The sequence below is a fragment of the Bombus bifarius genome, unplaced genomic scaffold (genome assembly GCF_011952205.1).
Source record: "Bombus bifarius isolate JDL3187 unplaced genomic scaffold, Bbif_JDL3187 scf7180000007975, whole genome shotgun sequence".
In the NCBI taxonomy this organism is placed as follows: domain Eukaryota; kingdom Metazoa; phylum Arthropoda; class Insecta; order Hymenoptera; family Apidae; genus Bombus; species Bombus bifarius.
In genome coordinates this window covers 65,759-81,698 of record NW_022884361.1, presented here as the reverse complement: position 1 = coordinate 81,698, position 15,940 = coordinate 65,759, and the positions used below count along the sequence as shown (strand labels likewise).

The following is a 15,940-nucleotide window of genomic DNA, read 5'->3' as shown; positions in this document are numbered from 1 at the left end:
CTGTAAATAAAATAAAAGAGAATTTTCTTATCTAAAAGTGTCTAAATATTTTTTAGACTAACCACGTTAAGAATAGAGTCTACTATAGGAACCAAGAGGCTGCCAATAAGAGTATTGTCATAAAATCATATAGCCAGATAAAACAATAATTACTAAATAAGCTATAACGTTATTCTTTCTCGTTTGAAATCTTCAATCAATTTGGGAGAAATAATATTAGTATAGTATTTATATATTATGGCATCACTAATACTAGCATAATTAAAAATACTAATAACTAATATTAGTATAATTGAAAAAAAAGGAAAATGCAACATTTTGCTCGTGTTTTCTCCGCTCAGCGGCACAAAGGTATGATTACGTTGCCGCCTCAGCCATATTTTCAGAAATAGTATTAAATTTATATATCTGGAAGATTCTACACAGGCAGCGGGTACGGCCGCGTAATTAAATCTGTGCGAGTTTAAACGAATTAAGAAAATATACATTTTGTAGCGTTGCCACATATCGAAACTTCTTTCCTTCCGGTTACGACTTTCTATCGATTCGTTCCATTTATTGACTTACATTTATTCGGGCATAGGTAACACACGTTGATTGAATCGAGATAACGCAGAGATCGAGGTCCGAGATTTCAATGAAGGACAATGAAATCCTTAAGAACAATTTTCGATAACGACGGAGGAAGAAGAACGAAAATGAAAAGCCCTTTCGTGGGACGATACTCACTGCTATCAACGCAAGGATTTGGCTTACGAAAATTTCGGGGTATCGGAGATTGCCAAGAAAGCAAATGCGAATCTTTTCCATCTTGTCGCGTGCGAACGTATTCAAGGAATTCATACGTTGATCATTAGGATAGCTTCTTCGTATTGGAGATGTCGGCAGTCCGTCGAGATACTAACGCAACAAGTATTCACGAGACTGAGGACCGCTCCTCTGCAAAAGGTAGTTGTTATAATCCATTTACATACAATATGATAGCTAGACTGAGGATATTTATACTATTAAAAAATTAAGAGATGCAAAAATATACAGAATTCATATAATATACAAAATCATAGAAAATATCTTAAGTATTCGTTCTAATATTTGGAATAAATCCTCATTTAAGCTCTATTTTTTTATTTATATTCATAAAAATATGAAACTACATAAAGATCCGCAGTATAAGGACATCATTATCGATATAAAAATGTGGAGCGAGATTTCATTTATTTGAAGCCGGAATTTCATTGAGTTGTTATAGGTTTGGAACGAAGCTAATAGAGCGTTTAGTAATTTAAAGCGTTTAGAGTGTACTATGCATACAATTAAGGAGAAGACATAAAATTAACGGAGGAAAAGGAAAAATATGAACTAAGTATGTTCATTAACACATTATTAATTATGAATATTAGAGAAACATTATTTTTTCCGTTTCTCTATTAATTTTAATGAATGGAATGATTCCATTGCCATTTGTTACTCACCGTCCAAGCCTGACCAATATTTGGCACGTTCGATGTATGTCGACCTTGACCGAATTCATAATTAATTTTCGTCGGCATTCGTAGTGTCGGCTTCGGAAATTGCTTCCGAGATTGCATATGAAAAGGGTGCTCGTTGTCAACGGTATCCTTGAAGGTAAATGTCTTCTCTGCGAGTTGTTCAGCTTTATGTTGTTCCTAAAATGTTTAATTTAGTCAAAGAAAAAGAAAAATCATAGAAAAATATTCCTTATTTAAAAAAATAATAATTTGTACTACTTTAATGTTTGAAATTATCTGGAGACGAGTAAGAAACTTGGCTAATTTATGAGATATTTTCATTGTCACTAAGTTTGAAGTATCAGTTTAAACAATATGTTATGAATAATTAGCATATTGCCAATCGTTTGATAATATTATATTATTTTTAAGAAATCTTTTCCTAGAAAATTGTTAGAAAGATACAACAAATTTTATTTCCCAATTTCATGTTATTAATTTTTCTAAAATGGAATTCATTAATTTTGCAATTCACTCGATTAGCAAACATTTAAGTATATTTGACTCAACTTGGTTATTAACCTGTAGTTCACGAGCTCGTTCAGCGCGGAGTAATTCCTTCAAATGCCGAAAACTGCCCGCCTGAGGGACCTGAGGGGAACCAACAATCGTACGGTATTTCATGTTTGGATGTCGATTCGACGGATACGAATTGATTGTTCCGAAAAGTCGCGGGAGTTTGTCGAAAGGCCGTGCCGGAGGTCGCATTCCATTTCTTAATCTGCTGCTTGCTGGTGCTTTATGTACCATCCTCCCATAAATTGGAGCACTACTTCCTGCACGGTTACGTGCTCTTCCCGTATACCTTCCTGCACATTATTGCCAGGTAGAATGAACAATATTTAATAAAAGATTATAATATTCAGTAATAAAAGAATTTCGTTCTAGATATAACTTTACCAAAATGAGAAAAATGTTTCATAAATTCAAAGTACCTTTATTAAAACTAAACCTCTGTAATGGGATTAGAAGTTCTAAATATTGTATACTTCCTTATTAATTTATTTTCATATATTGTACGCTTTCTTTGTAATTGTTGCTTCAACATAGGCGCCCCTTTGATCACTTTGAATTGTAGTAGTCTCAGTAGAGGACAAGTCAGACATTATTCTGTATTACTTGGTATTATAACATAAAACTGATTTTATTTATCTATCGAATTATTTAAATTGTAAACAAACATTTGAAAATAATTTTTGTAAATGTTATAAGTATTAGGAGGAAATAACTCTATTACATTTCTGAATAGTCTAATTTTAAATTGTTCGAATATTTCTTGTATAATAAGTGGTATCACTTATTTTAGTTCTTTATAAAGTTAGGTCTTCGTATTTTATTATGAATTTTCTGCAGCAAGTCTAAGTCAGAGAGCACTCAAGGTAATGTATAGGCAGGCATCAATAATTCGATTATTTTACTTCTTTGCTTATGTTTGGCCTCTATTGTGAACTACACAGAGCTAGGCCTTAATTAAGCGAACAAACCATACGGTAACAAATTAACATGTAACTTCAAAATCATTTAATTTCCCCGTCTTAGAATGAATATAACAGCAAATAAAATAAAACATAATATTACAATAGTTTAATGAAAACAAGAAAAAAATAAAAAGCAAGTATTTGTCAATTTAAATTTTCTCATTCAGTTTACAATAAAGTTAATTTTTTTACAACCCTGTTCCGCATAGAAAAAGCTAAGCAAATATATCAAATTCCATTCATCCACTGCAAACTGTCTTAATTAAAATAAAAACCCAAAATCTCTCTCTTTAAAGTTTAAGTATACCCTATTCAATCTATCTCATTTTATGCTTACCTTTACAATACGTTTATTTAAAGATATTTGTATATAAAATTTTCTGTAGTAAATATTTTGCATTTTTTTTGTTTATAATCGTTTTTCTGTAATTCTCTTATTAACAAAATTTCGTTATACCTTTTTTTAGATAATGTAAACAGTAGAATGAGTGGACATAATGCTATACGCAACTCCTGTAAGATCGTCTTACCACGGTGGGTGTGAAGGGACTTGGGGCGTTCAGGATAAGACTTCCAGACGTTGTACGAAAATGGATCAGGATAAAGAGAGTATCCGGTAGTGGTTTTAGCAGCCCTGCTTTGTCGCTTGGTGTACCTCCACATTGCCCTCAATTCCTCGCATGTTGGCTCAGTCAGGTCAACGCGCTTCTCGGCGATGTCGCCGGTGTTCCCTGATTGCGGCGAGATCGGATCGATGTATCGTATACCGGCCACGAACGGGCTGCTTGAGAACGCTAATACAAAAGCGGTCCATACAGCCACAGTACGCATTTTCTAGGGAATAAAATGTCCAAATTAAGATCCAAAATTCAATTCAAAATAACAGAAAAGGTGATTTTTTTTTATGTACTATTATCTATACAAAAAAAACTTCTTATTGGTATCGAGAAAGATTATAATTCTTATCAGGATTACGAGTAAATTGTAAATTAGTATATGAGAAGAATATAATCTTCTGGTTTCTTTTTCATATGAGGTGTTTGAAAAACATTAAGATGCTCATTTTAAACAATATTTCTTTTTATTTGTTCTATTCTTTTTATTATCAAGTATTCCAACTGATTGAACAGATTATCAAATTTTAGATGGAAACAAATTAATTTAGTTGAATTAGATAATTAGCGCGATAGCGATTAAGATTTATTTATGATGCAAAAGGAAAATTTAAAAATTAATGGAAACAGAAAAATTATATAATATAGTATTGAACAAATCCCTTTTCTTTCAAAAGAATAAGTCCTGTATTAAATATGTATATTTGTGAACAAACTTTGTAATAGATTTAAAGAAATTGAAGAAATTTCTTGAAGTGAAGTGAAGAAATTTTGCAATAGATTTGTTTAAAGTAATTTTTGATATATTATTTAATCATGAGCGGAAATTGATTTATTTTAATATTGATGTTGAAATAGCATCCAACCGGAATGTATTGGATTCCCGAAATTAATTTAATTTCCATTAGTAACTGAATTACTAAACTTTCTCGGATTAATGGATAATAGTTATCCAATTACGAGTTCCTTTTTATGTATGGCGCTACATAAAATTTAATCATTCCCAACACTCGTGCTATGAAATTTCTATGAAGAATGGTGTATTCTTGCTTTAACTTGTTAATTGAATACTGGAGAGAGATCAACTGCTCGGATCAGTCTTTATTTCTCCGAATTTAATCTCGCTTGACTATTGAAACAATACTCTAGGATTTCTTTTAAAAACTAACAATTTCGACTTCAAAAGATAATCCTCGGAAAAAGTCACAATGGATACTAAAACATTTATTGAGAACCGTAAAATTTAATTTTAATATACATAGATGCAAGATTAATATTAGTCAAAAGATTAAATATATGTACCTATATGTATATCTTTTTTTATTATATTTACGTGGGGTTTTCTATAATTCTTTATGAAGTGGATAACTCGTTATACACTGGTATTCTTTACTATTATTTTTATTATATATTGTCAATTTATTTCGTTCTTTACATTGCTGTTATTATTATTATTATTATTATTATCACTATTATTAATCATTACTTAATGAAGCCAGTGACTGTTTCTTGATGGAATTGGGTACTTTACGTCATCTGATTATTATGGCTGCTCCCTCTTTCTTTAACATAAATCTTACCTCTGTGTCTTTAATCAGTTGTACAATTTAATGAATAGTGGCAACAATCTGAACGACATTATTCTATAATTCAGAATAGCTGTTTCTTCTCGTATTCTGTTTCTCGGCTTCGGTTGTGAGGTACAAAATATATATAAAGATATAATTTGTATAAAATATAAAAATATATGAAATTAATTGCTATCTAGAACAATGACTCCTCGATTAGATGAAGAAATTCAACAGAATATTTAGATTTAATACCCATTCTTAATATGAGGAAAAGAAGAATTTGAACTATTTTTAATCAGTTTCGATCATTTTTCACACACTTAGCTCTTTCTTTCTTACATTTTCGGTATACACATTATAAATGCTATGAAAAACTCAAACTAAAGGATATGACAATTGAATCATTCAAGTGAAACATTAATAACTACACGGTAAAAAGCTGGAAGAAAAGTAAACTAAAAAAGGAACTAACTTAAACAAATAGAAACTGATTACCTCTTACATATTTCGTGGCTATATTTTTCTCTCAAATTTTAAAAAGTACGTACGTAACAAAAAATATATTTTCATTGAAACTATTAGTATATTATGTACATATTTTTTTCTTTTCTCAGGAAAAGGATTACTGATCGCGTAGCTGCTTTCCGTTACCAACTCTAACAGCTGTTTCTCGAATATATCCTCCCTGCTCATCGTTTCTCCCATGACAAATTATATTTCAAACGTGGCTGAGCAAAATATGAAAAATTACCTCCTCCGTCTCATTCTGCAATTAACATGGAAAGTCCGAAAAATCTAATTCCACTCTGGCAAAAACTCTTTGCTTCAGAGAAACTTAAAATAAACCAGAAGCCAATGAATTTACAAAGTGCCTAATTAAAGAGGAAAATACGTGTAAAGTAATAAGTTTCACCTACTGCTTATTGAAAATTCGATAGAAGCTGTTTTTTCATCCCTTAAAATATAATTTGTTCTCAGTAAAAAATCAAGTGAAAAATGAAGAAAGAAGACTGTGAAAATATACCTGTAACATTGATCGTTAATACACGTTGACAGGATATCGGTGGTCGAGTAGCTGAGCTACGAAGGAAGAACGTTTTTCACTGGCAACTTCGATAAATCAAGGAGAGCAGCGAACGAGAGAGCGAGCAAAGAACGAGTCGCATGAATGGAACCAGCGGACACACGGGGTGGAAAACGAGGGTGAGGGAGGGAGAGGAAGAGAGAGAGAGAGAGAGAAAGAGAGAGAGAGTGCCAAGGAAGGAAGGAGGTCAAGAGTGGAACGAAGAGAAACTGGTGAATGAACGAGAGTCGGATTCACTAACCTGCTAGTCCACGCAGTCCGGAAACCGAGGAACAACTGAGAGAGGTGGTATCATCGAGGCAACTATTCGCCTTCCTTTGCTGCCCCCTCTTCCACAGCACACCCCTTCGTTCGTTTCAAACCCCTCTACGCGGGCTCTGTCGAGCCCCCTCTCTCTTTTCTCTCTTCCTTCTTCTCTCTATTCTCTTCTTCATACTCCAAAAGGAGCTTTTCGTCAGGACGTTTGGCTGTTTCTAAAAGTTCCTTTCTAAGAATTCCCTTAGTATCTCCTATATTTCTCTATTTTAGATATGCATAATTTTATCCTCCTTCCTATAGACTACAATTTCTTGAAGTTAATCTTTTGACGTTATATTTGTTGAACATAATAAAATTAATAATATAAAATGAACTGTATTTATGCTAATGGTTATAGAAGAGCTATACCATTTTTTTGTTTTTTGGAGATTACTTTTGTATAGTATCTTCTTGACTTCATTCTTTTTTCTTTCACTCCATGATTCATTGAATACCATGAATATTATATTGTTCAATATCACAACTAGGTAAAATTAATTTCGGTACATTATATATATTGTCTTTGAATTTCTTATGTTTCTGTTAGAGCCAGTAAGTCTTCCAGACCTGAGGGTTATGATGTCGTACGGCTAGGGTGGCAGATCACGAATAAGCTTACGCTAAGTTCCGGTCCGCCTGCGCAACAAGTTTCTCCCTGGGACTTAAAATCGTTGTAGCCCGTACCCTCAATCTAAATGAGAAGTAGTTGCGTCACTGAACTATCGGATTTACCAAAAAATTAACATTGAACTCTTTCCAATGTTCCTTCGGATAAACTAAATGAAAGATCAATATCTCATTTTTCTATTTCTTTCATTTATAATTTTTTCACTTTTGAAATTCTGATTTTATCAATAAATTCATAAATATATCTAAATTTATGTAAAACAGAGATATTTTAATTAAGATCAAAAATTTTATTTATAAGATTTGTGAAACTAATTAAAATGATTTTAGGCTTGGAGACCTTCGTGGCTGACTAGTGTACGATAAAACTCCTTAATGCTTCAGTACTAGGTATGCGTATACATATAACATGCGTACCTATTCCACTGAAATGAACACCTCGCTATCTTTCACATAGATATATTTTTCATTACACGACATAACAAGATCTAGAATTGAATGAAGCTAGAAGACAAAGAAACTTAGCGATATTTCTCCACCGACACCGCTCATTTCTTCATATCTCGATGAAGAACCATTATTGTCCCAGAAGAGCTAGTCTTATCGGGATGGAATAATCAACGCAAAACAATGCCTTTTTAGTCTTCTAACGACGTCAACAGTACTCTCTGATACAGGTATCGAACGTCAAATTAACAGACTTCTTGGCTGGCACAATTAAACTTCGAAATTTCCGCAATTTCTTTCAGAGCAGTAAATTTCAAACTTTGTAGGTACTTATGTTGTTGGCGTGATTCATCAATCTTTCGAAATAACGATTACGAGAAGGAGGTGGCAGAAAGACACGAGCTTACGTAAAACGTGTAAAGCATGAATTTTTGGAAAAGCACAGGGGTAAATGTCAATTTTAGGGCAAAGTGGTTGTGCCTACATTCGTGCGTATAATCGAAGACAGGGGTGAAACCCCCTCTCTTGTTAGCCACCCACGGCATTCCAGTAATCGGGCTACCGTTCCCTCTTCTTCACTCTACCTTTCCCCTCGATCTTTCAAGGCCCTTCCCCTCTGCTAACCCCGTGTCACAGCAGTGCGGCTGCTGAATGACCGAAAGTGGGGGTAACTCATCTCTCCTCTAACTACCCACGCAATCAATAGCAGCCTTGCTGCTTCTACTGAATGGACTCTGCCCTCCACGGCCTCCGCTGCTCTTCGTCTGCTTCGAACCGGCTTCTATCCCTTTTCACCCTCACTCTATCGATTACTACGCCCTTGCCGTGCGATCTTGCGGGGGGCCGCTCTATCGACCCATCCACCTGTATTACAGTTCATTCATAAATCTTTGCTGCTTTTCACTCGGGATTGCAGCTTGTTTCTTCCTCTATTGGTCGTCTAAAGTATATTATTGCATATATTTTCATATTTCTACGTCTGGTTGTTGTTTATCGTAGGATTTATAAACATTAAAATCTGTAACGAAAAAAAGACACGTGTGCTTGAGTTACGGGGAATATCAGAATACCGTGTATATTCTTTCCGTGGTAATAAATTGATAAATGACTTCTGTTTTAATATCGTGCGGTTTTATGTCAATATTTGAATGAAGATTGCTTGGCGAAGGCAACTTTTTTTGACTTTCTGTTTGATGATATAAGAAATGTGGGGTGCTAGCCAATATAATGGTGTTATAGATAAGCTTCACCCATATAGGATCCAATCAGTTCACAGTCGGAATGATGAAGAGATCCTTCAATAGACATTTGTTTGGCGATGATTGAAATGAAATATTTAGGATTTCCTTTTAGACAGGAATTTGTAATATTCAAAGAACTAATCTAATACAATATTTTGTTCATTTTTATATCTTTCCTTTTGAAGAGTAGGGAAGAATGAGAGAAAGTTAACGAATAAATTTTCAAATAGTTAATAAAATGTGTTTATTACATTTTTATTAAATACTGTACATTATTTCATCAGTTTTAAATGCACGAGTACGGGTTACAAATTAATTGATGATAAACATTAGATGCATCTACAATTAATCATCTACAATTTATAGAATCTTTCATTTAGCTAAACTCACATTGTCGCTTACTTAATTTAACTAATGTTGTCGAATGTTGCAACGATCATTATAAAATATGTACGTAATACAATACGTATGTGGATATAATAACTTCACATTCTTAGTCTATGTTTATTTGTTACAGTTGAAATTTAGAACATAAACAAAGATCGACATCGATATTTGCATTTTGAAACGATAACCTTACTCGAGAGTCCTTTTGACTTCAATAGATTGGATGGTTTATCACGAAGCTTTTTAAAATCAACATATTTTATAATGTGTTCAATTAATTGCATCATTTTATTATTTTAAGAATATATACTCGTTCGTTGAAAACACTTCTTATATTTCTAAAATAATCTATTGTAATGCACAAGCATTATCCGTAAAAAGTTAGATGTTTACGTTAGTGGAACACCAATATTACGGTTTATATGACATGTATCAAGTGGGTACTTCAAAAGAGACGTAAAAAAACATTAATTATACGCAATTGATTTTGCCTTTAACTGCCCGTGGAAGATCATCTCTCGCTACTCCAGTAGCTCTTACCAATAACTTCTGTAAACGTACAAGTCATTTTACACAATATAAAATGGAGAAAATGTTTCACAGATATCACTGAAGTATAATTAAATGCTTTAGCATGGTGTGAACATACCGTTACTTACCTGTACGATTGCTAACAGGGCTACGACTTCGAGAATAACTCCGACTGTAACTACGACGATTACCACGACCGTTGTGTTCCCTACTGTGACTTCGACTTCTACTTCTTGAATAACTACGATCTTTTCCGTTTCGGCCACCTCGAGACCGCCATCTATTTCTTCCGCCTAAAAATATCCACTCAATTAATTAATATTTTCTGAATACGTAGAAACTACTACAAATATACTAAGAAACTGGAAATATTAAGTGAAAAAAATTAAGTATTTCATCATATTCAAGGTAATAGGAGATTTTTGAAGTACAAAAAGTTAGTGTAAATGATAGTTAGAAGAGATTATTTTAATAGGTAAAAGATATATAAGAGTACCTCTATGCCTGCCATATCCACCACTCTTACTATCGGCAAGTTCAAGTAATTTTGGATTGATAACTTGGTTCGCTTCTTTTAATACCTGGATTAGGTCGTTAGCCTTATTCGAATTATTAGGTGTAAAAAAGGTATATGCTGTACCAGTTTTCTGTCGACGACCTGTTCGACCGATTCGATGAACGTAATCTTCCGAACAGGAGGGATAGTCAAAATTGATGACAAACTTGACGTCTTCAACGTCTGAAATAAAGCATTATGTATTAGCTGTTAATCACCAAAAGCATCCGCCTCCCAGACAGACGTCAGTTAAGATAGTAGTATGGCAAGACGTATATAAAATATCGTATTAAATATCTCAATCACTTATTTTAAAGTAATATTTAGATTAAAATACGCTCTCCAAAAGGTAGTACTACAGTCATTCACCTATGTCACCTCAACTAAGAGTGTCTTATAAATTTATCTGACTATATGTATTGTAAGCAAGTTTTAATATGTACATATATAAAGAAAAGGAAACACACGCATATAAAAAATCTTGTAAAACGTATCATTTAAAGATTTCTTAAGAACAAATATTTGCTTTTGTTCTTAACTTCGTTCAAATAATAAAATGAAATAAAGATCAAAGGAACAAAAAAGAATACTATGTCTTTAGAGAGCGTTTTAACTAAAGTATAAAGTGCTGAAATAAATTTCCGCGCGAAAACAATTCTGGTTCCCTTCTCTAACAAAAATAATATTTATTTTAATATACATTTATATTAAAAAAGTATATTTCAATTTCATAAAAATATATTTAATTTGAAATACATACAAATATTCTTAATTTGTATACATAATTGAAAAACAATATGAATATTTAAATAAAAAGAAACCAGAATTGATATACATAGAACCTTATTTGATATGATAGTTAGTATAATGTGAATATGTAATGATATAGTTATCATGAAGGATTCAGGAAGATAAAGGAAATGTAAATTCAAATGGATATAAAAGTGATACATGTGTGTATGTATATAGAAATATACATAAATATATATACATACACATATAGAATGTTTTATAAAATATTCAAAATTCTTAAACTGAAAAAGAACAAGGTAGTTCTTGGCAGTATTGTGTGACCATTAATCAACAACTTTTTGAATTCTCACATAATGTATATATAGGAGATAATTTTATGTATAAAATAATCTTTGAGAATTTTATTGTATTATATAAAGTTGGTAAATGATGATCACAAGAAGATATCAAGAATTATCTTGTTTTTTATTCAAGAACTTCTCATACATTTCAGTATGTCAGATTTTACAAAACATTTTGTTACATATGTATATGCAAAAAGTGTACATATTGAGACCCCCAGATAAATGCATTTGAACTGTACTACATCTTTTTAAGGAAATCTAAGATATTTTTGATTAAATGAAATGTTGGGCAATTCTTAATTTAGAAGACACTTAATGGAATTTTTTTGATCAATTTTCAGATATACACATAATTCAAATACAATTACAATTTTTAATTGAGCTACACAACTAGGCAATTATATCTTCCAAATAAACAATCACACAACATTCAGATATCGAGCGAAGTTTTTCTTTAATAAAAAATTATCTGAGATTTCATTGAATGGGAATGTTAATACAGTCAAATTACCTTTTTTCTGGGTGGCTTATACAGCTATATATATATAGCAATTAATTTAAGATTACTGTTATACTAAAATTAGGCAATGGGTGAGTGTCGCTAGCAACGTACGGGCAGGGCCTGGCTGTTTGCGCTCGCTCCAGCTACAGCCTCCGCCATTCTGTTGCTACAGGGCACACTTAGAGGCTCTGGCATCAGCTACCATGCCACCGCCTCATTGGACCGTTGTTGGGTCTGATTAGCTTGAGCGGCCAGCGCAGGGGATTCTATTCTGGCAACAACGACTTGGCCAGCCCAGATGGCGTACAGCGTAGCGTAGAACTGATATCCAGTATGTAGGAGGTAAAGTAGACCCCGATTTGGCCCGGACTGGCCTTTCACGGAATTGACGTATAGAGGCACGCGTCGCAGCCAGCGCAGACAATGCAAACTAGTGCACCACCGAACAAACAGGCGGCGGGCACCCCCAATTTGCTTTGCATTACCCGGCGTAGGTCTGCGCGCAATGTGCCTCTGCAATACAAACAAAGATCCAACCGCGTTAGGTACATGTTTATCTTATTATCTTCCTGTGTTCAATATGAATTTTGTATTACAGTATTTCATTTTATTTTTGAATTTTTTGTTTTATCTCTTTTTATCAACTATTATTAACAGAATTCTGATAATCTCAATGAAGGCGATTTTATGGGAAAGAATATCTCTAAACTTCTATTTAATCATCTGTGACTTACGGCAAGCATAGAACATTTTTATTAGATTGACCTTAAGTTCAAGTTATAATTACATTACAAATATAGTAATATAAAATGGTGCATCAGCATTTTATGAAGTTATTCAATTCTTTAAGAAAGTAACGCCTTACATCTCCACTATGAACTGTACAAGTACTTGTTTCTGACTTTAGAATTCATTTGCTTTCTCTTTAACTAGATCAATTGCTTCTGTACCTTTATAAATCAAGAGCTTGCCTTTATAAATCAATTGCAACTTGTTTTTACTACCTTTCTCTCATGTATTATTTAAAAATTATTACCTTTAGCAAAAAGTGAGGAAGCAAAATAAACACAAATATTAGAAATGCTGAATGAACCACGTTATGCATTTAAAACACTACTTATCTATTATCTATAATTTTAATTTATTTTCAAAGAATAAAATTTTTTAATATCTAAAATTTTGAAAAATTCCTACAATTTTCATTAACTTTTACTTATCAATACTTTAATGAAAAAATTTATAGTTATTTTCTTTTCAGTCATAAAGTGGTTCAAAAGATCAATGAAACCTTGTTCTGATTATATGAAAAGTTATCTGTATTAATATAAAAAAAATGAAAAATGATAAAAAGTACATCCTCATTTTATTTAGGATAATTTTCTTAATTCCAGTTAACAAGTTTATCATATTCTCCGTTCAGTAATTATATTTTTAATATCACGTCAGAACAAGATATCTCATATACTGCAGTAATTATTAAGCTCACTGGTAGAAATGTGATTTAGAGCAATTCATTCTCCGTGTCAAAGGAAAATGATCAATGACACTTGATATTTTATTATATTATAATAACAATTGTTTACTTACCAAGACCACGAGCAGCAACATCTGTTGCGACAAGAATTGGCGCTTTCCCTGATCTAAAATCTAAAAATTAAACATAAAATTTAGTTTCAACTATACTTCAAAACATTGTAAGTATCCAATTAACAATGTTCACCTTGTAAAACCCAATCCCTTTCTTGCTGTGTCTTGTCACCATGTATACAAACAGCTGGCCACCCATCTCTCTTCATTTTTCTCGTTATTTCATCCACTCTGCGTTTTGTCTCAATAAATACTATAGTTTTGTTTTCGCTTTCTGCCATTATTTCTTTTAAAAGTGTGCTTAATCTATAATTGAAAATAAAATTAATAGTAAAATCTCATTCAGCTTTCCAACAGCTTTATAGATATGTTTAATTTCTTACTTATTTTCTTTTTCGTAGTCTTGACATACATCAATAATTTGTAATATATTATGATTTGCAGCTAACTGTAGGGATCCAACATTAATTTGAGCATAATCTTTTAAAAAATCTTCAGCTAAATTTTTTACTTCCTTGGGCCATGTAGCTGACCACATTAATGTCTGTCTATCTGGCCTAATTTGTTCTATGATCTTTCTAATTTGAGGTTCAAATCCCATATCTAACATTCTATCTGCTTCATCTAATACTAAATAGGTACACCTTTTTAAATTTGTACGCCCTGATTCAAGAAAGTCTAATAATCTACCAGGTGTAGCTATGACAATCTCTACCCCACCATCTAAATCTCTGGCCTGTGCACCTTTCGGTGCTCCACCATATAGACAAGTGTTTCTAATACCAGAGGAATGACCAAAATCATCAGCAACTTGCTGAATTTGTTGTGCAAGTTCTCGCGTTGGAGCTAGCACTAAAGCAATAGGTCCATCCTTTCGTCCTAACTTAGGTTGACTATTAATGTGAACAATTGCTGGAAGTATATAAGATAATGTTTTCCCAGAACCTGTTGATGCAATTCCTACCATGTCTCTTCCACTTAAAGCAATTGGCCATCCCTGTGCTTGTATTGATGTGGGTTCAGTAAAACCTTGTCGCCTGAAAATTATAAATAACAACATCTCTGTTATAATCTGTTATATCAATGGCTCACATTCTGTAATACGTGATATCTTAATTCAAAATTTTCAGTAGCTATTTTAATCATTTTAACTAATTTTAGTTCTTTAGTATTTTTTTCTTATTATCTTAAAGTCCTAACAATTTCAGCTCCATTCTTACTTGATTTGATGAAAGTAAAGTTTCCAGAATAAGCAAGTTTTAAGTTCTGATAGTATTCTTGACAATGTACAACATATCATCACATACTGGATACTTGTTCTAAACTTAAGAAACAAATTCTAATATCACCATTGTAAAATATTTGCACTTCATAGCTACTAATACATTTGGAGCATTTTTGTCTTGAACAAAATTATTACCTGAAAAAAATGCTTACTTTATCTCCTTTAGAACATAGTCTGGAAAACCTGTTTCTTCAAATGTGAATACAGGATTAGGTATATTTTTCCCCTTTAGAGTGATTTCTTTTTCGCTTCTGTACTGTTCAACTATACGTAAATCACGATTTTGAACTGCCTCATGTGGTACATAAAAATCTTTTTTGAAAGGTTCCAATCGACTTAAATCCCATCTAGGTTTTCTTAAATTTGCTCCAGGTTGACCACGGCTGTTTCTGCCACCACCCCGATCTCTACCTCCACTACTGCCCCAATTTCTTCTATCTCTTGGTGATCTGCTACGAGATCTACTGCGAGATCTACGTCTCCTATCTCTGTCACGACTACGACTAAAAAATGAAATACACAAGTATTATTAATGCTCAAGTATAAATCTTACTATTTCTATGTTATAAAATTCATTTTTCAAGCAAAAAACTTATTTCGATTTATAAAAATAAAAATAAAAATATTTGTATTATTTTTTAATTATCTTGTAAGCTATATACTGCTTTTGAAATATATAAAATCCAGGACAGAATGTACCTGAAAGTACGTAGAAGGTTATAATTGTCGCAAAAATATCATAAATGTCATAGGATTTTTTAATAGTTATTTTTTGCTTCCTACTTCTTATTTTGAATGTAATTCTATTCTACTTTAATGCATAAACAGTTACAGTTCAAGTGCATTCATTTCGAATATGCGATTATTAATGCTGAACATTGAGCATATTGATAACATATATTTCCACATATCTACATGCGTGTATACTTTACCTCCTATAGCGGCCCATGATTAACTTTCTCTTAGTTTCCTTCTTCTTTTTTACTACGAAGCTCTACTAACAATAATAATTGTCTAAATACAAAAAACACAAGATGTCAGCAAGTTGTAAAATTTGACTCTAATCAAAAGACGTAAAGTAAATGAAAGCGGTTCTTTAGCCACAAA

The 15,940-nt window shown here is 32.4% G+C and overlaps 2 protein-coding genes and 1 long non-coding RNA gene across 5 annotated transcripts; 1 reads left to right on the top strand and 2 right to left on the bottom strand.

Annotated features, from left to right (window-relative positions):
• Window positions 1–804: 804 nt before the first annotated feature.
• Window positions 805–6,621, bottom strand: LOC117217244. 2 transcript variants are annotated; one of them, XM_033464707.1, is made up of 6 exons: window positions 6,518–6,543; window positions 6,217–6,272; window positions 3,538–3,841; window positions 2,052–2,338; window positions 1,473–1,667; window positions 805–939 (listed from the first exon to the last, which is right to left on the bottom strand). In XM_033464707.1, exons 2-6 carry the CDS (start codon window positions 6,223–6,225, stop codon window positions 901–903), a joined length of 834 nt encoding a protein of 277 aa, XP_033320598.1. In that variant the 5' UTR covers window positions 6,226–6,272; window positions 6,518–6,543; the 3' UTR covers window positions 805–900. The 2 variants fall into 2 exon arrangements, with proteins under 2 accessions (XP_033320598.1, XP_033320599.1); XM_033464708.1 differs by lacking the exon at window positions 6,217–6,272 and having other exon boundaries at window positions 6,518–6,621.
• LOC117217248 lies at window positions 6,221–8,880 on the top strand. Its single transcript, XR_004489506.1, has 3 exons — window positions 6,221–6,561; window positions 7,531–7,590; window positions 7,658–8,880. It is a non-coding gene; the product is annotated as an uncharacterized LOC117217248 (long non-coding RNA).
• Window positions 8,881–9,107: 227 nt separating this feature from the next.
• LOC117217275 (probable ATP-dependent RNA helicase DDX17) lies at window positions 9,108–15,932 on the bottom strand. Of its 2 annotated transcripts, none has more exons than XM_033464771.1 (8): window positions 15,766–15,932; window positions 14,986–15,336; window positions 13,932–14,585; window positions 13,682–13,854; window positions 13,549–13,608; window positions 10,303–10,545; window positions 9,925–10,099; window positions 9,108–9,824 (listed from the first exon to the last, which is right to left on the bottom strand). In XM_033464771.1, the coding sequence occupies exons 1-7, from the start codon at window positions 15,780–15,782 to the stop codon at window positions 9,927–9,929; spliced, it is 1,671 nt and encodes a 556-aa protein (XP_033320662.1). In that variant the 5' UTR covers window positions 15,783–15,932; the 3' UTR covers window positions 9,108–9,824; window positions 9,925–9,926. The 2 variants fall into 2 exon arrangements, with proteins under 2 accessions (XP_033320662.1, XP_033320661.1); XM_033464770.1 differs by having other exon boundaries at window positions 9,116–9,824; window positions 9,935–10,099.
• Between the last annotated feature and the right edge of the window lie 8 nt (window positions 15,933–15,940).

What these genes read in the sequence shown, in the direction of transcription:
- LOC117217244 (XM_033464707.1), bottom strand. An exon ending in GTCCCTTCACACCCACCGTG is followed by an intron (nt 2,339 to 3,537) that starts GTAAGACGATCT and finishes AATAATGTGCAG; the next exon opens with GAAGGTATACGGGAAGAGCA. An exon ending in AACGAGCTCGTGAACTACAG is followed by an intron (nt 1,668 to 2,051) that starts GTTAATAACCAA and finishes TAAACATTTTAG; the next exon opens with GAACAACATAAAGCTGAACA.
- LOC117217275 (XM_033464770.1), bottom strand. An exon ending in AAGGGATTGGGTTTTACAAG is followed by an intron (nt 13,609 to 13,681) that starts GTGAACATTGTT and finishes TTTAATTTTTAG; the next exon opens with ATTTTAGATCAGGGAAAGCG. An exon ending in CCCTGTTAGCAATCGTACAG is followed by an intron (nt 9,825 to 9,934) that starts GTAAGTAACGGT and finishes GTACGTTTACAG; the next exon opens with AAGTTATTGGTAAGAGCTAC.